The following is a 22,761-nucleotide window of genomic DNA, read 5'->3' as shown; positions in this document are numbered from 1 at the left end:
AGAAAGCATTCATTACTTTGGTTGAGGGTGGGGGTTCTGACAACAGCAAAAGTGCCACGTTTTCACGGTCAGTGGATGGGGTCTCAGACCTCTGTGGTGCTATAGAAACATTAGACCAGGGTCTCCTGGAGTGGAGGTGTGGTGGAGGAGTCAGCCTGTGCTGACACAAATCTACCAGATTTCTCTAAAGCAAGATGTGAACATCCCAGAGGCTCTTCCTGTTTGCCTGGTGCTGACAGGCTCAGGGCAGAAGGCAAAGCACACAAAAGGGACAGCTGTAACACGCGCTTGATCGGTGCCCAGAGCGGCTTTCAAAGCCAACCCCTCTAAAGAATCACTTTGTATTTCCCATCAGGGCTCCTGCTCTGATTACATATCACCCCAATGGGCAGATAAATGAGCTAAAAGCAGCTCTGTTGGAAAAGGGTGGCAGGAGGAGAGAGGGGAGATGAGGAGAGCAGCTCCTGGCTGTGCTGACTCAGGCGCTGGGTTTCAGCTGGCTGTGATAAATGGAAGCACCCCCAGCCTCTGGCCACCCCTGGGGAGGCTGCTGGAAGGCACTGGGGAGGCACTGCAGGATAAAAGCAGATGGGCAGCTGAAGGGAACTTCAAGGTGCCGGTATCTCTTTAAACCTGGATGTGAAATAACAATTCACATAGCAATATGTGAAACAATGGCAACCTGGAGTGGAGAAAGGAACTGAGGTGCCGTTGGCATGGTTAAAGGATTTCTCTTATTTGATCGAGTCTGTCTGCTTGTATGAGCTTCGTAAAAGTTGTTAGGATAAATTGCCATTTAAGTTTGTTTTCTTTTTAAGGAAGTTTGACTTCAGATACCTCCTTCATGCAATTAGGGATTGATTTTTGACTGAACATGAATTTTGAATTTGAACACTGCTTTGGGGGGATTGTGGGAGACTTATTTCCATGTCAGGGTAAAGAGGCAGTTATTGCTTTGATGTGTTTTCTGTGTCTGAATAATTTTTTTTGAGTTTTCTTTGGTAGAGGAAAAAAAAGCAGCAGGTGAGTTTTGAGAACAAAATGCAGCCCAAACATTTCCATCCTCCCTTAGCTACAGAAAACTATCTGCTTCTCATTTCAGAACCAAAACAAGTAAGACCATTACTTTTAAGGGTGGGTCACAGTCTTTTTTATGTGTTAAGAATTTAAGTGAAATGATGCAATTTGAAATTTTATCCAATAGCCACCATTCCAAGCCAAGTGTGCTTGCAAAACATTCAGTATTAATGTTTGTAAACCACACAGTAATAGTATATAGTGGGAATTATGACTGGGATGAATGAAATTCACAGGAAATACTGAAAGCTTGTCAGTACCAATATTAAAAATTGAAGACCTTGTACTTAAGTTTCACATCTTGGTACACATTATAAATGTGCATTTGGAGTGCTGAATTTAACGGTCTCCCCAGCAGTGCAGAGAAAAGCTAGAAGGAGATTTCAGCTTCTTAACAGAAATGAAGGGATAAGACAGTCTGTCACTGCAGAGAAGGAGAACAGCACGGGAGAGCTGACTGCTGCCTCCCACGGAATCTCACCAGCTCTACCTGCTGTCTGCAGGCAGGAGGTTTGGTGGAGGAGCTGCAGCCCACAAAGGCAGAGCCCTGCACCACCTGGAGGCCTCTTCTCTTTCTCCTTTCTTCTCTGGACCTTTAGCCACTGTTGTACAATGGCACCTCGTTATCAAATCTCCAGCAAATACTTTGGCAGGGAGGAGGATTTTCCACTCTGTCACATCTGCTCTGGTATCTCAGAGCAGATAGGCACTTGTTTGTGCCAGTTTCCAATAAGTTCTTATATAAACCAAACAGCTTTAAAAACCTCTAAGCCTTCCCATCTGGCATTTCAGTTAAACTTCGTTCACCTTTCCATCTGTACGTTGTCTTGCTTGTTAAGGGTGGAAGAGGAAGAAAGTTCACCACCTCAGGGAAATAGATAGAAGCAATGCACCAGAGGAAAAGGTGACATGAGGACACAAATGCCAACAACAGTGACTTTGGAGCAGAGTTCAGCGAGACCAGGGCTGGCTGTGGGGCTCTACATGTGCTGCCTCCTGCTGCCTCCCACCCCTCCTGCTTGTCCATCACGATCTTCCTCCCTCCAGAAGTCATGATTTCAGTGAACTCTGTTGTGAGAAGCAAAGTTGATTTTTTTCTGATCACTCCAGTCGTTTGTCAGCTCCTAGCAGAGACCTCCCCAAATAAGGCACTGCCAGCAGCAGGATCTGACCCAGTTTTCAGCTCCTGTTTCAGAGAAGGTATGGATTGGAGCATTTATCTCAGCGGGGCTTCTTCAATCAGAGAAAGACAGGCTGGATTTCTCTTGTTACTGAGGCCTTGTTATTTGCTCGGCTCTCTGCCCTGCTCTCGGTCACATCTATTGCCTGAACGAGGGAGGTAAAGCTGAAATTCTGTTCTTTGTGCTGTTACCCAGCGACCATCTGAGGAACTGAGCTCTGCAGCACAGCGGGAGCCTGCTTTTCCACTAACACCTTCATGGTCACAGCCCAGCTCGTTCCTTGGGGCTCAGCTGTGGGGCCAACAGCCAGGCGGGGGCCATTGGCACCCCCCAGAATCACTGGGGCAGGGACTGGCACCTGGGGGGCAGTGGGCCATGGCACGGCTGTCAGGGACCCTTGGTGCCTTCCAGGACAGGACAAACATCTCCAGCAGCGTGTGAAGGTTCCTGCTTCTCTGCCATATAAACCCAAATATTCTGTAATTGACAGAGGAGCGGCAGGGAGAGGGATGAATGCAGCAGGACGGGTGCAATTAGCGACAGCTCATTAGGAAATGATTAATGGGGAATATTGTCATTCTAAACATTTCTGAGCCTCCTTGCTGCACACATTCCCTGACAGTGTCGTGGCTTTGTCCCACCTGGAGGACCAGGGCAGGAACCTGCCATGAATTTCTCCTGCTCCAGAAAGGTTCAGTTCGAGATGTGGCAGCAGCTCTTGATTCTGTGAGCTCTGTGAGGGCCCTGACTGGGGCAGTGCAGGAATCCAGTGGCCTTTATTCACCGGTTTTCACACCAAGCACAACCACAGGGACATCACCACAAACAAAACTGACATCACCACATGGTGCCACAGCCCCCTGGCAGGTGTGGGTCCCTTTGGGGATGACAGCCGTGTCCACCCCCCCCTGCAGGCACGGACATCCTCCTGTCTCCCAGGTGCCGTGCCAAAACACCCCTGCACTATTCCCGGCCTTGTGACCATCAGCATTTGGGCCACTGGCAGAACATAAAAAGGCAAATGGATGGCAAGGTCCCAGGGTGACCAGTCCACAGCTCAGGGCATGTTTCATCCCCGTGCCAGAGAGACTAGACACATATTTACTCTGGGTTATTTCAGTGTTCTAGCTGTCCTTGAGGGCAGGTGCTACTTACTGACACTTGTCTTATGCTAGGAAATAACCTGAAGCAGACTTTTATTTATTTATTTATTTATTTATTTATTTATTTATTTATTTATTTTTAAAAAACCCCACCAAATATAAAAAAATATACTTTAAGCAGAGAACTCCTGTTTTACCATCTTTGAGGTGTTTTTTTTTTCCTATCCACAGTCCCTCTTGCTGTTTATAGTTTTTCCCCATGACTGAGTTTTCCTTCCTCTTTATTCTCCCCCCCCAGCTACTTTTCCACTACTGGGGATTTCTCAGAAATGTTACGCTGCCAGAATTCACTTTTATTCTTAGAAACTGGAGCACAAGAGCAATTGCTTGGAAGCAAAATGACATCTGTGAAGAATGACTTTGGACACTGAATAAAATAGAAGAGGGGCAAATTGGAGGGCAGAAGGTCAGAATTCCTGTTGGGCACTTAATTACTTAAAGGACATTTAGCATATAAATGAGGTTATTTTGGCCAAAGGTGTCCTGGTGTAGAATATGTGACCGATCAGTAGATGCTGCTGAGGAGCAACTACTTGAAAACATCGGCTTCTCCTGGTTAAAAAAATTGTGCAACCCTCATCACTGACGGAGGTAGTATCCTTCCAACAGCCTTGAGGCATAAGCCATGGTTTTATGCTGTGTTTTACAGGCACAAACAGAAACAGATTTCTTGGGAGAACTTACAGAGGCAGGAAATAAAAAAAGGATGTAGCTGATGATATCCTTACCGATGAACATCACAAACATCTGACATTTTAAAAGAAGATTAGCGCCGCTGATAGGCACGATCTTAATGCTCCCACCAACACCTCAATTTCATCCTCCACTGCTGGGTTATAAACAAAGCAAATTCTCAGGCACAGATCAAATCAGGCACCCCAGGATGAAAAACTGAACGTGGCCAGACATTTGCTGCCACCACAGCAGCTTGGTGCCCTGCAGAGTGCTGGTCCTGCTGTAAGATGGAGCCACCAAGGAGCTGTCAGCAGCAAGCAAAGGGCTCCTGGTCACTGAGGGTCCTCATGATGAAGGTGTGGTTACATTTAAAACGATTTTCCTGAATGCAAGATTTGTATCTACCTTGTCTGGCTTCTCCACTTCTCTAAGGGATGCATTAAATTAGAAGGTGAAAAGGGGCCAAAAGGAATATTCAAAATTCCAGTGGCATTTCTAGGAGCTGCCTGGCATGCCCCAAGTTCCTGGCAGTGACTTGCTGGCCAGCCTGCAGGAGGGAAGTAGCTTGCTACAGTGAGGCACGTACGTGGAAGGAGTGTTCATCCCTGGAAAACAACCCAAAAGATCCCTTAGGGCACTCAGATTACCCTGTCATCTCCACAGACCCAGAGGTACACAGCCTGTACGTGCACTTTCTGGGCCCTGCTCTGACCAAGGGAGCAGCAGCAGGGAAGGAAGCACCTTTGCAAATATTGGTATGTCCCCTAAAGGCCTGAAACGCTGGATGAGAAGAACTCCACAGCCCCTGCTGGTGTAGCTTTCCATGAGCAGCACAGATGTTGTGAGCCAGCTCCTGGCAGGGAAGTGGGAACATCACCTAACATTCCCTCACGAAGGGACTCAGGCAAGCCAGTTTCTGCAGGACATCGGGGATGGACTCTCCTTCAGCATGGAACCAGCACATCAGCATGGAACCAGCATCTCCCCAGAGCACAGGGCATCCATGAACACGCCCTCATGCCTGCAACATACGGGTCTGGTGGAGGCTTTTCCAGGAATTTCCTGGGAGCTAAAGCAGTTTCTAGCATTGAATGTGGTGCTAGAGATCACAAAATGTGATCTGAAACCTCTCCTTGAATTTTACTGAGTGTGTGTGAGGAAATGGTTCTCCTGGGGTCATCAGAAAATCTGGGGCAAAACACAGACTGAGCAGCTGGTGTCCCCAGCTCACCACAGATCCACTCTCTCTGTGCAGGGTATCATCACTCTCCTTTATTGCAGTTGCTCCTCTTTGAATCCCTTTGCAGAAATTCCAGCCACGCTGAAGTATGTCTGGCTGTTATTTACATATCCCTATTAAACACATAGGTATTTATTTACATAGCCCTGTTACATATATAGCTATCCCTCCAAGCCCCCAGGCTGGAGGGACTCTAATAAGAGAATTAAGCATTACACAGAGCTTGTCTCTGGCTCACTTTAGGGTGGATGCTGCACAGATAACATTTCCTGGCTGGACTCATTCTCCTGCAGGACTTGTGCTCTCCTGATCACTTTATGACTCCAAGCCCAGCTCTCAGCAGTGTTGCCCTTGTGAGGAAGTGTGGAGGTTGTGTGGCCTGGTTTGTGCTTTCTGCTCAATGGACTTTTTATTTTTCTTAACTTCAATGACCTCACATCAATATCCCCTACCTTTCCTTTCTCTCTCTTTCAGGACTCCCTTTTCTCCTGGGCAATTGCCACCTTCCTAGCTAGATGCGAGAGTAGAAAGAGCATGATTCATGTTTAGGAATCCAAGGGGAAATATTAGCAGCTGCAAATGAGTGAGTGCAGCATAGGAGCGTGTACAAATTAACAGCCAGGGAAACAAATCTTTATTTAAGTGCAGCTTTTTTCAAAAGGGCTCTTTAGTGACTCAGCTGCACTTTACTGGGAAGTTACAGGTAAACTTTGCAGGACAAGGAGGGGCCATGTTAGGAGAAAATGAGGCATATTGCAACATACAGTGTGTTGTAAAGTGTTAGCACATTTATTAATCATATGTGGGCAGACAACTTCACACACCCTACCAGAATTTACAGTACCAATCTAATTTCCATTCTGTATCTCTGTGTTATGAATCAGCCAATATGTGACATTAATTATCTGCATTTAGCATTGTGCAAACTGACATAATGATCAATTATGGAGTACAAAAATACACATCTGTAACTGTTCACTGAAGTACAGAAGTAATCCCCCAGTTCTCTAAGCTATTCTGGAATTATTCTGTACCTGCTATATCTAACCAAACTCTGGTTTTGTCCAAAAGTAACATTCTTCCATGGCTGAGAGGCGCAGCATGCAGTGCTCAGTATCTCCTCCAGCAGCAGGTTCCATGGAGGGGGCTCTTCTCCCACCACCACAGGGGAATCTTCTTCACTAATTCACCTTTTGAGAAATGTTTCTCTACAAAGTTCTAGGAAATTGCTCCATGGCTTTGGATTTCTTTTTGATGAAGTTCTTTGAATTTCAATTTCTCACCTCCTTCGTTCATCCATAACAGGAAGCACAAGGTATTTGTCTCATGGTTCAGTGTCATGAGGCCATTTGTAGGAACTGTGTGAAAAAATGATGGAAGAATGCAGAATGTTTGCTCTAAGAAGGAAAGAATGGAGAACAGGTAGAAAAAATACCTCCCATAATGAAGATTTCTCTGCAGACAGTGGCAATCTAAATGTTCCCTATGCCCATTGAAAACAGGGCAAGAAAAAGTCATGTTAATTTTCTGAAAAAATTGTCTAGGATAAATATTAGAAAAAAAAAATTCCTGATTTTACAGACAGATGAGTCTTGGAGCAACACAGGAAAGTTTGGACTTTCCTTTCCCAAAGTTCAGAAGAAGAGCTGAGGGAAACTTTGGCCAGGAGAGGCTGAGTACGACTCCTCAGTAGATACCCTTGAAGCAGGTGATCTGTGATTTTAGGATTCAGGCCATGAGGACTGTCCTAGCAGATTGACAGAGTGCCAGGGCTGGAAGAAGCCCTGTGCAGTGATAGCCAGCCATCCACCCCTCAGGGGCTCCTTAGGGAAAAATGGATTTGCTGTGCTCAAAGCAGCAGTGCAGAGCAAAGGACTCCCATAGCAGCTTTGGAGAAGAGCTCCCAAGGAATGAGTTTTCTTCCATTTTCAGCCTCTGTCGTTCCAGAACTGGGAGTTCCCTGTGTATTTATGCAGCATTCAGAACAAACAGGCCTTTGAACACCACTGAAACAGAAAAATCAAAATGTGATCCTTTCCACCTTGAGAAACAAGCATGTCCCAAACACCCTTATCTCAAAAGCAGAAGTGACAGGCTGTGGAAACATTCAGTGTGGAAATTAATCTTTTGAACAGGAGCTGAGTCTGAATAAATTATATACATATTTGTTTTTGCCTATTTTGAGTTACATGATGCTGTTTTCATCTTCAGCTGAATAAAATTTTATAATGATGTTTTTAAAGTCCAGCACATTTGTCAAATTTACTACTGAAGTAAGTTGCACCAATGCTGATTTTTAGTGTGTGTAGTTCCTTGCTGTAGTAGCCAATTTGGCCTTATTCAATTGGAGGCTGGATAAACAGCTCTTTTGAGCCAAATCCACCTTAATCAAAGCTTATATAAATCTCTTAATATCAGTAATCCTGTGCCTGCTAAACCCAGTAGTTTTTTTTGGTTGTATCTGGCAAGATAAAATTATCAGTCCTCAAACCCAGTGATTCTGTTTGTTGCCACATCACTGTATGCTGGCACTATCTATTTTACAGCAATATGTGTGTGTAAAAATTCCCACACAGCGTCCATGTTCATACAGGGCACAGGTTTGTGCTCTGCCATGTCACACCATGGTGCTGTAAGCAACAGAGGTCACTCTAGGACAGGACAAAAATCCCTTTTTGGCATCCACTGGAGCACTCCTGAAGGCAGTTCCTTATCAATTTCCATTTGGAGTGCTATCAGCTGAAAATTGGTCATGTTTCTATGGTAGCAATGTGAGGAAGGCATATCCACAAATAAATATTTACAGAAAATATCCTTGTTTGGGAAACAAATAAGCACTTGCTCTGCTGCACCAGTGACATCCCTGTGGTACTATCTGGTAGCATCAAAACATCCTCTGTGAGAAACAGTGTACTCTTTGCATTGGTGTGAGGGCACATGCCTTCAGATGCATCCTTTCTCTCCGTGGTTTTCCCAGCTCTCTTTACCAGGAACCCTTTCACAGAGCAGGCCAGTGCTTCTTTCTCCCAAATCCATTCATTCCTTTTCACTTAGGGCTTATTTTGGATGTCAATGAAGCCAAAGGTGCTCCAGACACAATCCTTTCTCCAAGCAGCTCTTCTTCCTGTCATCCCTTGGATGTATTTTTGTTGCTGTGTCCTAACACAAAAGGATGTCCCACTGAACGACTACACAATATTTTATGTACCAGCCTTTCCTCCAGCACTGCAGCTCTTAGCTCACTTGAGCCTCTCTAAGGGGAATCCAGGGAAAACACAGCTTTAGTCCAAATGCTGGTTGTTTGCCCACCCCTAACTGATTAGGAGTTCAGTAATAAATTATTGTAACTCAGTGCAAAGAGGTGAGCAGAGGCACAAACCAGTACTTTCTGCTGAAATGAAAAGTATACAGAGCACAGAGGTCACGTAAATTATCTGACCCTCGTCTTCTTCCATGTAACAGAAATGCATGCTGACATGAAATATAAGCCAAATACATGCAATTCATGCTAAAAATAAGTTATTAGGACATAAAACAAAATCCACATTCTCCATTCTTTGTACTTCAGCAACAAAGATGTCTGGCAGCTGAAGAAGATGATTATCTCTATATACCATATATCACCTTCTCCTCCCTGATTTTTCCCTTGAGTTTTGGCACTTACTTGATTATTGAGTTTTTTTTTTTGTTTTTGTTTTCAGGAACATGAGCAGCCTTTAGCATGGAAGATATCTGAATGTGGAATCCTACATACAGTAAGTTTCACCTTAAAAAAGAAAAGAAATGGACATTTTTATAGCTTGTTATATCTGATCAACACTTGTGCAACTGTCTGACTTGCATTTGAGCTAGCTAATAAAAAATTCCTCATTAAGAGAGATGAGTATTTTTTTTTCCTTGCTGAGACTGGCTTTCCTTTCTTTAGATGGCAATAACATCTCATGACCTCAACATTCTCAGCAGAATTCAAACATGAATGTGTTTGGATAAGAGTCATGAACCTGAATACTGAAATATGAGTTCAGAAACACGTGTCATAGATCACAGTTGGGTTAAAGGACCTCTTAGAAATGTCCCACATTCTTCACAAAACACAGTCTCACACAAGGGGATGTGTAGTGCTTGATAAGTTATAGGACGTAGGAGTCCAGGGCTCTGCCCTCAATACCCAAAACCATCATAAGCAACCATACATCCACTGGAGGCAGTGATTTATTTCCCAAACTGGCAATTTACATGCAGTAGGCAAAAAAATCCCAAGTAACTCCAGTTTATGGTTGCCCAGTAACATCTCTTGGTGTTGCTCAAACTCTTCCTCAAACTCTGCAGCGCTGGCCTTGCGTTCCCCACACAGCTCAGGAATACGAGACACCGCATCAGAATGATGCTGAGGAGATATTTGGTGCTGGAGTTACTAATGCCAAACTTAGACCACAGTAACCTGGTTCAAATTGAGCCTCTTGAAATGCAAAAAAAAGGAGATTGCCTTCTCATTTGGCTTGATACATTTGAGTCAAGGTCAGTCAACTTACCTCCTTTCTCGTGGACCTGCTGATGAAGAAGTAAGCCTCCTCCACACCCTGGGGCTGCAGATCATTCACAGCCACCACGTGGTCTCCGTGGTTAAACAAACACCCCAGTCTGTGAGGACCAGTCCACTGTGAAACGCTGTGCGGGGCAGACCACAAAGGGAACACACAGGATATCCAGTCACTGCAGTGGCTGCACAGGACTGCATTTATGGGGCTGCCCTCTGCAGCTGCTGTGACTCTGTAACTTTTTGATCTGGTTCTGGTTGAAACCATCACTAATTATTACCCAGCGTGCTGGATTCTGTAGAGACCTTTACAGCAGCAGTTGACATACAAACTCGAGTACACAAAGAATCGGAGAGAGCAGAAAGAATCACTGAAGTGCCAACAAGCACCGCCCCTGTGCCCTGCTCTGCCCTGCCAAAGCTGCACGTGGCTGTCTATAGGAGAACTTATTATAGGTGGCACTTATTCCCATCTCACAGGCACTGTCACAAGACATCCAGACTTACCATATCCGTCCTGCAGCTTCAGTAAGTTTTAGGTAATTGTTAATATCAGCCAGGGGTACAAAAATATCCAGTTTCTGCAGCTGCATCTCATCTGTAACTTGACTGTGAGAGAAAAACATCAGAGACCACAGAATCACAGAACAGCTCACACTGGAAGGGACACATAAGGACTATTGAATCCAACTCCCTGCTCCTTGCAGGCTCCCCAAAACTAAATGCTATGACTAAGGGCATCATCCAAGTTCCTCTGGAATGCTGACAGGCTTGGCAAGATGAAACCCATGAACACGTCTGTCTTCTCTGCAACCAGCTGGAGAAGACACTTACCCGAGCAGTATAGACAAGTGAACCACTGAGAGGGGCAACGAGTTTTGCCTTCTCTGGAGGGTTGGCTGCAGGCTGGGGCTGCTTTCTGGGAATTTTGTGTCTTTGTCTGCTTCCAGGTCTCTTGGGCATGCACTGTTGTTCTGGCATTTGGGAGGGGATGGCAGCCCATCACATCTGCCCGTGAGCTGGCATCTCTCATCCAGCAGCTTACTAAAGAGGAACGATGATAAAAAATTAAGGGGTTTGACAATTCCAGGCACTCTTGCTGTGTTTGAAGCTGGACCAAGCAGCCCTCAATAAAGCAAAGAATAACAAGTTCTTGTAGAATATCCAGTGGACAAAATAAAACTTAAGTAAAATAAACAGTCCTTCTAAAAATGGACCATAAATCTCAAAATAAACGTTTTCAGTATGCAATAACTATTTATTAAGCCTGGAAACATTTCAGCTAACAGCATGCCTTGACAAAGAAACTGAGTACAGATTGTTGGCCTTGGCTGTACTGGGTTCTGCAGGGATGTAAAGCTGTCCCTTGGGAGACGTGATAACTCAGAACTACTTGAACTCATTTTAGTTTTATTTGATAAGCATTTTATTGCTTGGAACTGACTCCCCATTGTGCCCCAAACAAGACTTGGGGTCAGTAGCAAAAGCTGCTCTTGGTATATATTAACTCAGATGGCATAACCTTGTGAAGTTTTTCTAGTAATTCCCTCTAGGGGTTCCCAAAGAACACAGGCGAGCTTGAATTGATCTGTTGGGATTATTGGTTAGTGGGTCTGAATTTCCAGTTGCCTCCCTGCCTGTGGCCTAAGATCTGACTGTCTGTAGGTGTCAGGCCAAGAGCCACTGGCCACTCCTCTGGCTCAGGACGAGCTTTACCCTGCAGGCACAATTCTCTTTGATATTCAGTGCTATGTTGCGGAGGTTGTAAAGTTCCCTGGTGGCCCTACAACTGTGACAGAAAGTTCAGGTTTTTCTTTGTGATGTGGCTAACACGGTACCCTCAAAATGCACAACAACAGAGCCATTCTTTGGATGGCAGAATGAAAGGGAGGACATGTCCTAACTCACATAACTTCTTAATGGAAAGGTTGGGAGCTCATGCCCCGTCTCTACCTTTCTTTTAACCTCTAGATAATGCTGCCTGTTTTGGAAGCACCTGCCTGAAAGGTTGTTGGAGTTTGGCTGCAGTGACTCAGTAAAGTGGTGAGCTGTTGTGTCATGAAAACCCAGAATGAGTCAACAAAAGGTGCTGCATCATATAGTCAGAGCCTGTGGAAGTGCAGGAGTCTGCAGTGTGAGCTAAAATTTCACGTTGATGAGTTTGAATTTGATTCCAGTGTTCCCATGAGTGCTGAACTTTGTGATCTAAGGCCCAGCAAGGACTGAATCAAACAAGATGCAGCCTCTAGATCTTGTTATGCAAATACCAGAGATGTCAGCTCTATCTGTATTGCTGTGCCACTTTTGATTTCCAAAACCTTAATGAAGCTGTTACTTACAGTGATTTCATTGACATGTAAATGTTCTCCCTTTCTGGCTTGTTCTGCACTGGCTCCTCTTGCACAGGGACATCAGACTCAGCTGTAGGGTCAGGCTTTGATGCTTCAGTAGTGCACTGTCAGAAACACACAACAATATAACACATTAATGTCATTGCCCTGCCTACAGAAGGAGCCCCCATTAATTTACTTATTTTTGTTCAGCGCTCATGCTGTTTAAACATATTAGCTAATATAGCCTTGGGTTTCCTCAAATCAGTCAATTTCCAGAAACTGGGAGCTAGAAAGGTGCTTGGAACTTAAAAGTTAATGCTGGAATTATTGCCACTGCCGGACTGGGACACGACCAGACATATTCTACAGTACTACCACAGGAAAAAAAAAAAAATAAAAAAATTGTTGCCTTTCAATTTAAGCAGGCCGAAAAAGGACACTTGTTCTTTGGGTGTGCTTGACTTAGAGCACTTAGACTATATGACCACATCACCATTGCTAATGTCCTTCAGTCAGATGTACAGTCTGTGACTTCTGCAGAAAACTGACCACTTATCCTCTCCAGACCACTAATTGCATGGGAAGCCTAGAGAAATTAGCCTCCCAAACTGGGTGTCAAAATCTGTATAAAATTAACAGCATGATTTCTCTTGCTGCCTTGTTTCACAGTGAAATGTTGATGCTAAAATTTACTGCAGTGTTTTAAAAGTACTGCTTTTATGCAGCTTACTGGTGCTTCAACAGAATTACATTTCAAAATATATAAAACTAATGTACTGTTACATTCTCTAAATGAAGTTCTCACTTTCAGAAAAAAACCTCAACCCTACCCCATTATACAATAGGCAAAAGCCATTTACAATGAATGAGCCAATTTGGGGAATTTCAACAAAATCAGCAATGTTTTTTGTCAAAATGCCACTTTGCACCAGGAAGGCCCTTTGAATGAATCTAGCATATTTCTTCTTGTATAAATGAAAGCTCTATTACCTACTGCTTTATCTATGTATTCCTTTTTGCAAGGTACAAGTGGTTCCCCCTACCAGTTCCTCTTTGGCTCATTAAATGTCCCCTGTGTCCTTGGAGCTGTTAACAGACCAGCAGAACTCACAGCTGATAAACTACCTTTGCTAAAACATTGCTAGGAGTTTGGTAATAATCTTCCTCGTCCTTTTTGATGTTTTCCTCTGGATCTGACAACAGCAGATTTTCCTCACTTCTTCCCAGGATTTTATCCTGCTGAAAGAATGGGTTTGCATTTAACAGGCTCAGTTAATACATATTAATATGCATTTTTCCTTTCTGTGGAGCAGTAACAGAACCAGCAAATATTCACAGAAAACATGGTAAGATACATTTCTTCTTGAAGTGAGATATGCTCAGAACCAACTTGTTTTAGAAAAAAAGGTTTCTATATCTGTTCTCCTGCCTGTATTTTTGAAATTCAATGCACACAGAAAAAAACCAGCCACTGGTATTACTATTTCTCGTAGACAGACTAGTGGTAACCAGTTGCAATTGATTTCATGATTGCAGCCTGTTATTTTGTTTAAAAATCAAGTGTTTTAAACACTTTGTGTATGAATCTGCATGAATTTGGGGTCACTTTTGTGGAATAGATTTTGGTTTTGTATTCAGTTCTGAAGTCCTTACATTAGGAAGAAAGTCTGTAGGAAATCTAGGGGTGAGTTGGGATATATTTGTCCTTTTAAGCAGCTTCTAACTGCTATCAAATAAAGAATGAATTTGGGATTTCCTTGACTAATGAGAAATTTATTATCTCATACTTCTCTGTGAACAAGAAGATTCTGCAGAAGACTGGAGCTCTGACATAGAATCCTTTGTGTCCTGAGTGATATCCTGCCTTCATAGGATATGAGGCAATTTGGTAAGCCAAGGAGAAATTAATCCCTCCACCAAGTTTACCTTTTCAAGTCACAAAGAGAAATTATTTATTTTTATGTCTCCTTGTTGACTTCACTACAGTGAAGAGTATGGTAATTAGTACTTAGCTGCCTCCCAGTTAAATTCTCTGAGCCATGTTTGTGCTGCAACTGTTTTTTATCTCTACACTCACATCCTTGGTTTCCATGGTGATCATTTTAATAATTGCTAAATATGCCACAAATGTATTACTGTTTTCAAGGTAAAGTAAATTAAACTAATTACTTTCTTACATGTAACATGTAACTAATTACTTTCTAACATGTAGCAGAAGAAACCGGCAATGAATATTAATTAAGGATGATTATTGTATTTTTTTCCTTATTTGTATAGATGGCATTAGGATCAACTCATGCCATGGGAGTCAAGACAAAGTTCAAGTGTCTGAAGAACCATAATATGGATTCACATTGAAGGGAAAGTAGGCTGTGGAGAAAATTGGCTGTAGCAAAAGATAGAAATGACACCTGGAGAACAACTGAGTCATTGTTACCTATAAGCTCCTTAAGGGAAATTATATGTTGCCCTTAGAGAGAGGAATCTCCTTTCAAAAAACCAGGTGTGTAACAGATCCCAAGGGTGCCTTGCAGCCTGCAATGCAGTAATGCACAGCATAGGGTGATGCAAGGCAGGGCTCCTAATTTCAATGTATTTCAGATGTTGAAATCTGTGTATCAAAATGGTTGATACTGAATTGCTGAGTCAGATGAGGTTTGGTAGCTCCAAAAGGTGGGTTGAAAAGGAGCCAGGACCCCAGATCCCTCCAGGGCCCCTGCCAGCATGATAAGACTCACTGACATGGAGAATCCTGTTTTCATGAGTGACAACTACTTCACAAAGAGATTTCAAGATCTGGGCCTGGCTGAGGGAATCACCAATAAAAAGCCAAACACATCAGATGCTTGAAGTGGGGGGTGACACTGCTAAAAGGAAGTTAAATACAAGGGATTAGGCAGGAAGTCAGTTGTCTACATGTCACTGAGCAGAGATTAAGTCCCGAGATGTTAGCAGATGTCAAACTTATGAGGCAAGAGCAATATTTTTATCCAATGAACAAACGTTGTATCTTGTTCTCTATTCAGCAAGGTGATTTATTTTCACACATACCAAAACAGAAACATGAGCTTTGTGCTATTCCCTCTGCTTCAGGCTAAAAAACTAAAATCCAAATTCCTTATCTTTTAACCCTCATGGCCAGCCTGTCCTAGCCTGAACAGCTGCTCTCTGAGGCATCGTAAGTATGAGAAGAATTAATGAATAAGACAGAAAAGGTATGCACAAGGAAGAGATACAAGGAAATTCTTGACATACACCCAGAGCAGGACTGGTTAAAATCAGACCAGGGGTTAACTCAGTGCATTTCAGGGCTCAGACTCAAATTGAGTTACTGCAACTTTATAAAGTACTGTGCATCAGCTGAGCTATGCTGACAGCCCATGGCATTGCAATGCAGTTTCAACCATTCCCTTCTTCCCACTAAATTTAGCTGTATTATCTCCCACTTGCTGTCAGCCCATATACAAGGAAGGCGATTGCAGCGTGCGATTTACCACCCTGAGCTGGGATAGCAGAGCAGATCCTTTGCCCTGTATCTCAGCCGCTCCAGGTCATAGGCCGATGCATAAACTGTCAATAAGATGGGTTTAAGCTGCAGAGTGGTGTGGTAGAGCTCTGGTTGTGCCTTCTGTCCTCTTGACTCTGCTGCAAAGGCAGCAATACACGGCAGAGGAAAACTGCTGCAGGCACCAGCTCAGGGAACACGGGTCAGAACACTTAGCCAGTAATACAAGATAACATTCATCTTTTTATCTTTGCAAATCACCCCCGCTAGATATGGAAGCGAAATTACTTGAAGACATATTGATGCTGACAGAAGGTCAGTTCTAAGATGTGCCTCAATTTAACAAGCTCTTGTTCTGTAATTTAGTTACATTGACTCGATTGCTACTGGCAAAGGCTGAAGAAATAAACCATTTAATGACAACTGTGGCACAGCTGAGAAATGTGCAGGGAGGGACAAATCCTCAATCAGTGCAAATGCTGAGCTTTCTTCATCAAGTCAGTGAGAGCTGCCACGAGCTGCACTTGCTGCACAGAAACTCTGAGGCTCTGACTCCAAAACATCCAAACACACAGAGGTATTCCAAGTTTTTAAAGATCATTTTCAGTGGTAAACAAGAAAACAGACTAAGTATTTAGGAAACGTTCATAGTGGAAATCAACTCGATGTGCTAGGAAAGTAGGTGGATAATCTGTACTCACAGACACCCGGGTGAGATAAAAGCAAATACTCATTTTTGCAGATGGAACAAGGCAAGAGCTGTTTGATTTGTCCTGCTCACCAGGCTTGGAAAAGCTCCTCTTGGTGGGTCACACTGAGCCTGATGGGGGCCAGGATCTGAATAAGGCCTGTTCTTGTCTTCTGAGGAACCAGTCTGCTGTACACAAAGGAAAAAAGTTGACTCTTCATAAAGATACCCTGGAGGTGCTTGACCCACATTCAGCTTTGCCATTTGCACAGAGCTTTGTGACTACAGAGACCCAGCAATTCCTTGGCTGCTATTTCACCCTGATACCTGGGCTGCAATTGCTGTGGGACAGCAGCAATGCTTTCCCTTCTATTTAAGTATTGAGGGGAAAGTCTGGAAGGCAGAGAGGAATTGGGTCTGAACTCTCCTCTAAGCTTTACAGTCTAAAAAGAGAGAGATAAATTAAAGCACAATCACAAATCAGGAGGAATGTGGTTAGCAGCTGCCAAAACAATCATCACATGCCTCTGCCAAGTCATGTCAAAGCAAGCCTTCAGGAGTTTGCCTAATGTCCACTAACATTTGCCAGTCAGTTGAGACAACCTCTGGGTGTTGTCTCTCTTTATTTACACGCAGACTTGCCTCAAAAGTATTTCCCTTGTGGGGACTCTATGGTGTCACCATCCAGGTCCTACTCAGGAGCCCCACCAGAACAGACCACCCACTGCAGAAACTCTGGAGAGCTTTTGATGGAAAGAAATAACTATGCAAAAGGAATTCCACAGTCATGCCTGGACACAGACTCATTACTAAGGATGGTTCATTTGTTCACCTTCTGGTAGCTTTGCCCATCTGGAAAGCCGGTCGTATCTATAGAATTCAAGATCAGTGGCAAAGAGGAAGGCCGGCCTCTGAGTTCTGGATTTGGAAGATCTTGGTTCTAGAAATACGGAAAAAGCAGTGTAAGAAAACAGGCACCTTTTGGGTGTGGGCTACAATGTACTGATATCTCACTAGAGCAAATTTTACCTCTAACGGCTCAGAGGTGTTGTCTGCATGGCATTTTTCAGGCAGACATACATTTTCCCTGCTTGCACTTTGAGCTGTTTGGAAGCTGCAGAGATGTGAGTACTTAGTACTGAGTCTAAACTGGTGGGCCTGGCTGGCTGACAAGGTGTAGAAACTTGGTCCTGAGCTTGAACTACCAGGGCTTCCAGCTGATTTATGACATTGACAGACTGATGTAAAACAACATGTAAATATATCCAAAATGCACCTGCTCAGTATAACACACGAGTTTTCACTCTAATACAGAAAAAGTGTGATTTATTGCAGCATAATATCAATCTTCCCCTCATTTCCATATTACTCTTCAAGGAGATTTCTTCAGTGTAAAATCAGTCCCAGTACAGACAGACTGTGCAATGCCTGCTTGATGATTAAAGCCAGGGTACAGGATTTATATGAAAATGAATTTCTGAATAACCAAGGTCAGAGGCAACTTGCAAGGCAAAGACTGGGAAAATTCCTTTGCACAGCTTTGTAATGAAAAAAAGAAATGCCTTTTTTTCCCCTAAAGTAAAGTACAGTAACATGTCACCTGAGGGCAGCATCCACTTCTTTTGTCCCCCCTGCAGATTGAAGATATCAGAGCGACCCAGTCCTCTATTTCCTGCCTGAAGTTGGAACAAGAGGAATGAAAGCTTACTTGCAGGTAACACACAAGGGCAATCCTTCTGCCTACCTACCTCTCCCTGTGGGGCCCGAAACAAAAATTCCTGAGATCAAGGGAAAAACCCTGCAGTTGCCTTTCATGAAGGAGTGCTTGTGTGGTCATAGCCAGATGGCAAAGTCTGACTCAGAGAGCTAACAAGGCTTGGGAATGCATTTGGGCCATCAGGATGAGGAACACACCATGAAAGGACTGTTGAAGCTGTTTTTCGTGCTTGCAGTGGATTTAGTTGGATTAATTCTGGAATGCTTCCCACTGAGTGTGGGCAGTGAGAGCCCCGGGGGGAGGCGTGGGGTGGCACAGCTCAATAGCACTCAGGTATGTGTTTTTCTTCTTATCAGAATTTCACACATCAGCTGCTCTTCTGCAAAAAGGCAAAAAAACCCCGATACGCTCGTGACTGGGGAACTGAAGAGGAGATGCTGGGAACCAGCAGTACAGGAGCACTGTGACAAACATCCTTCTCCCTCACCTAACTGAGCTTTGGCTGATCACCCCCTCAGAAACAGTGTCTGTCCCTGCTCAGAACTTGATTCCAGCCTGAAAAAGCATGGACTGCAGCACCCTGCTGCAGCAAAAGCCCCAGCCAGTACTTCTGGGATTTGCTTTCCGTCAGGGGAATTTTTGCCTTCTGTCTGCTTCCCTTGATTAATAACCTGCCTTTCAGGCAATATTGTTCCCTGTGGCTTACCCATGAGGAGCAGAACCTTTCCTGACTCCCAGGAGCTGCTGGGTGAGAAGGCACAGGTCTCTGCTCTTTCTTGTCCCCTTAACCAGCACAGTTTGAAATGGCACTGCCACTGGCATCCCCACTCCCAGCCCTGTGCTCCCACTGCTTCACATGCTGGATGCTGTGACTGCATGGCTCCAGGGAAAGTGAGCTCACCTGCCTGAACCAGCAAAAAATTCACCCAGCCATGAGTAAGGGGAGGAAATGCCACAGAAAAAAGCTGTTTTCCATTGGATCACGCAGCTGGATCACCTCATCCCAGAGCTGTGCCATCAGCAGCTGAGACACAGAAGGGAAGGGAGTGGCTGTGAAGGAGCAGGACCCTGCCTTGGGGCAGCAGCTCAGAGCTACATTAGTTTGACAGTACTGTCACGCTGCTTTTGCACATCTTGCCGCGCCCACCTGCTGCTCCCAATGAGGTAGTAACATCTGTTTCCAGTGCTGATGGACATCACCTGCTCAGGAAGGCATTTAAACATCTTCCTCACCGTTTCCATAATTTCAGCATCACTTATGCCAACTTCAATACTTATGATTCTGTGAAGATAACCATATGAAACATCCTATATAACTCTGCACAGTTACATACAAATAGACACACATGTATATGTGTGCATGTCCATATTTTACTCTGACCACAGCATAATATGATAAGATCTGCAAGAGAAAAGTTAAATGTTTTTCCACAGAAAAAAGTGCTCAAGAAAATAAATGCACACATTTAAAAGAGATGGTCTTTCAATGAAGAAAATCTCCAGGCAAAAATATAAAATTAACTTTTGCAAAGTGCTCAGACTATGGATCCTCATTTCTGGGAAAAAAAGGCTTTTGGTTTAATTCAGAATCTTGAAAAGAAAAAAATAGTAAGAAAAATTTCTTATGGAAGTTTTTTAACCACTATAAAAAAATAGATTTGATTTGAAACTAATTGTATATTAATAGTGTTTTAATGGAGGGGAAGAAGAACAGAAGTACTCTTAATGGATACTTGAAGCATTGAAGCATTACTTCCATTAACTTCCAAGAAACCAAATTAATAAAAATAATAACAACAGTAATTATGGTAATAATGTAACCACAGACCACTGAGCAGGCTGCAATATTGTTGAAAGCTTCACAATGTAAATCCTTTTAATGGAAGAAGCACAACAGCAATGTGGTGGCTGGCCTCCATGCCTAACAATTTCAGGAACCTGGAGTATTAACCTCTAGATCTGACAGGAGAATATTCACATTTCCCATTACCTCTTCTGTTTCCCTTGCACATATCCCATACCCCCCAAGGCATGGCAAAGGGTGCCAGTCCAAATCCAGCGACAGTCTTGCTGCAGTAGGCACTGTGCTGGCAGGAAGGAAATGACCAACCCAAACGAGCCAAGCAGGGCAATTTCTCGGCAGAGTAAGAGGCAGAGAGCAACCACCATCATCCCAAAGGGTTAGGAGAAAGTCAGGAGACCTGTGCACAAACCTGCAAAGCACTCTGTGAAGCTGTAAGCTGGGAAAGGGTGTGTGCCACAGGTGAGAATGGCACAGCCTGTCCTTATTGTCACGTGAATGAATGCACAGCACTGTGCCCACAGGAGGTAAAACGTGTTCTACTGCAGGAACACAGCCTGTGGCATCGTGCAGCCAAGCCAGGTATTGCCTTGCCAGATACAACAATCACTCACACAAAAGCAAACTACAACAAAGCAATCCAAGATTTTCACTTGTCCATCTATCATAGTTGAACCCAAAGCCTACAGATCCCAAGGGAATGTTTGGTGGACTTCATTGGGTTTGAATCAGGAACCCAATCCCAACTTGTTCAGTCAGGAACAAGTGCTTGTACAATCAGTGGCCATTGAACAGTGCAGGTACATGAGTGAAAATAAAAAAAAATTATGTATTTGAGCTACATACTGATCAACAGCTATGGAGCCTTTTATGTGCTGGCCTTTTAGATACTTCAGGATGTAATTCCCTTTGCTGGATTTGGAGAGGACAAAAAGACGCCTTTTCCAGGAATTCTGCCAAAGAGAAAGCCATTTATCTCTCGTTAAAATTCAGGATAGCAGATATGAGGGATTGCTGAAATATGACTAATCTGTGCTAGTATACCTGTGAGCTGAAAAGTTGAAGAGGCGGTGATTTGATGAGGAACCCGTGCTTGCAGACTCCACCTTCAGGGCAAAACATATTTTGAATTCTCACTTATCAAAGAGAAATGAACAGCGCCATTACTTAGATTGCTGCCAATTAATCTCTTTAAAACGACCTGTTTGAACTGGAAATTGTTGCTTAGCACTGCGTTTCTGTGCCTAAACGGCCATAAGACAAACACAAATCAAGGCTATAAAATATAGAGCCAAGCCTTGCTTCCCTGATGTTAATGCTGACAACTGGCCCAAGCAGTAAAGTAATGGTAGTGAAAATGTAGGGGCTCCGAAAATATCATGAGCTGCTGTCTTATTTAACTGATCTTATTTAACCTTTGGGGTCTGGTCTTATTTAGCTTCATAATTAGTGATCAGAAATGCACCCCTAAAGAAATTCATAGATGGCATTCAATCAGCTAAGGATAGATCATCTCACAGATTTACTACTGACAAATTTAAGTACAAGAAATTTTGTACCTGCAGAATTTATTTTACTTGTAGAAGCCATCTGATTGTTTCTTCCATGCACAAAACAAAACAAAAAGAGGAAAAATGTTGAAGCTAATTCCTTTCAGTTGGCTTGCTGCACGCACAGTTGCTGTGGAGAAAATAACAAAAATCTTACAACTGGTAATTTTCATACTGATGGTCAAAGTACATAAAATAACCATAATAACTATTAATTTAAGTATGTTTATACATACTTTTATATAATATTAAATTATGCACTATGTTCTATATTTGTTATTTTATAACACAAGCACAAAATTACAAATAACAAGTATTTTTTGCAAGTTTGTCGTATAAATACAATGCCTTTTCGAAAGTCTCCCTTTGCCTTACCTCAAAACTCTCATTCCCTGCAAAATCAGACCTTGGCTGGAAGTTGTTTTACCTACAAGGAGGTTGCACAGACCCTCTTGTGCCGCCTGAAGCCACAGAGCCTCTCCTGGGAAAATCTGAAGGATTACAAGTGCTGTTCTCTGGTTTTCACTGAGAACCCTGGCTGCAGTGAGAGATTTAAGGGCTTTCCTCTGTTTCTTCAGTGATTTACTCCATGGTGCCAAAAGTAAGCGTGGTACAGTCAGGAGTAGGGTGGTCAGGAATGGGGTGGGTTGCACACAGAATTTTACCCCTGAGACACAACTAAAGCTATGGACTTTCATTCCTCCTGTTCCAGGCTGTAAATGGGAATGACTCACTGCAAACTTAGGTCCATCAGAGGTTTCTGCACATTTCTGTCTGTATTTTCTTTGAGATTTTTTTCAGGGAAACCTTTGCAATCTTTGCCTTTTGGGGAGAAACGCCACGATAAACTGTTATAAAATTTGCTTGCAGAGTTTTCATTTGTTGCCTACCAGAGAAACAAAAGGACAAAAAAGCCATTTCCAAAACTAAAAATGACTGTACACAAAGTCAATAGTAGGGGCACACACCTGGGGTTGCAATGAAAGGCAATGCATTGTTCTGCTCAATGTGACTGACAGTCATCTCAACTGGCAAACGATGCTATTGCTACAAAACAATGTTCCAAGAGTCTCTGACAGGATAAAAGTCTCTTCTGGATGTCAGCAAAAGTCAAGATTTGCATGTGGGAAGAAAAATACCCGTGAGATTAGTTGTGCTATCTCGCTCTGGCTTTTGGGAAACAGTTTTTAATTGTTACATTTAATTGTCTTTTCAACAGAAAGCAACATTGTAAACAGGTTATGTCTAATTCAAAATAGAAAATGCCAATTCCGTGACTATACCCCCCCGGATT

At 43.3% G+C, this 22,761-nt stretch overlaps 1 protein-coding gene across 1 annotated transcript; it reads right to left on the bottom strand.

The window, feature by feature from the left end:
- Positions 1-9,859: 9,859 nt before the first annotated feature.
- On the bottom strand, positions 9,860-21,507 carry PLEKHS1 (pleckstrin homology domain containing S1). The gene is made up of 12 exons (XM_058421603.1): positions 21,477-21,507; positions 20,962-21,053; positions 20,764-20,870; positions 19,264-19,398; positions 18,000-18,075; positions 17,232-17,339; positions 16,493-16,588; positions 13,332-13,445; positions 12,213-12,328; positions 10,708-10,917; positions 10,381-10,482; positions 9,860-10,004 (listed from the first exon to the last, which is right to left on the bottom strand). Exons 1-12 carry the CDS (start codon positions 21,505-21,507, stop codon positions 9,860-9,862), a joined length of 1,332 nt encoding a protein of 443 aa, XP_058277586.1.
- Between the last annotated feature and the right edge of the window lie 1,254 nt (positions 21,508-22,761).

This window comes from Hirundo rustica, chromosome 8 (assembly GCF_015227805.2).
Source record: "Hirundo rustica isolate bHirRus1 chromosome 8, bHirRus1.pri.v3, whole genome shotgun sequence".
NCBI classification, from domain to species: Eukaryota; Metazoa; Chordata; class Aves; order Passeriformes; family Hirundinidae; genus Hirundo; species Hirundo rustica.
The sequence above is the reverse complement of the archived record's forward strand: the minus strand, read 5'-3'. Positions and strand labels throughout refer to the sequence as shown.

Coding starts and splice junctions, on each gene's coding strand:
- PLEKHS1 (XM_058421603.1), bottom strand. CDS start 21,507: ATGGCTTCTACAAGTAAAATAAATTCTGCAG. Junction 19,399..20,763: donor GGCTCCATAGCTGTTGATCA/GTATGTAGCTCA, acceptor TTATCTTCACAG/AATCATAAGTATTGAAGTTG. Junction 17,340..17,999: donor GAAGTGGATGCTGCCCTCAG/GTGACATGTTAC, acceptor CCGTATTTCTAG/AACCAAGATCTTCCAAATCC.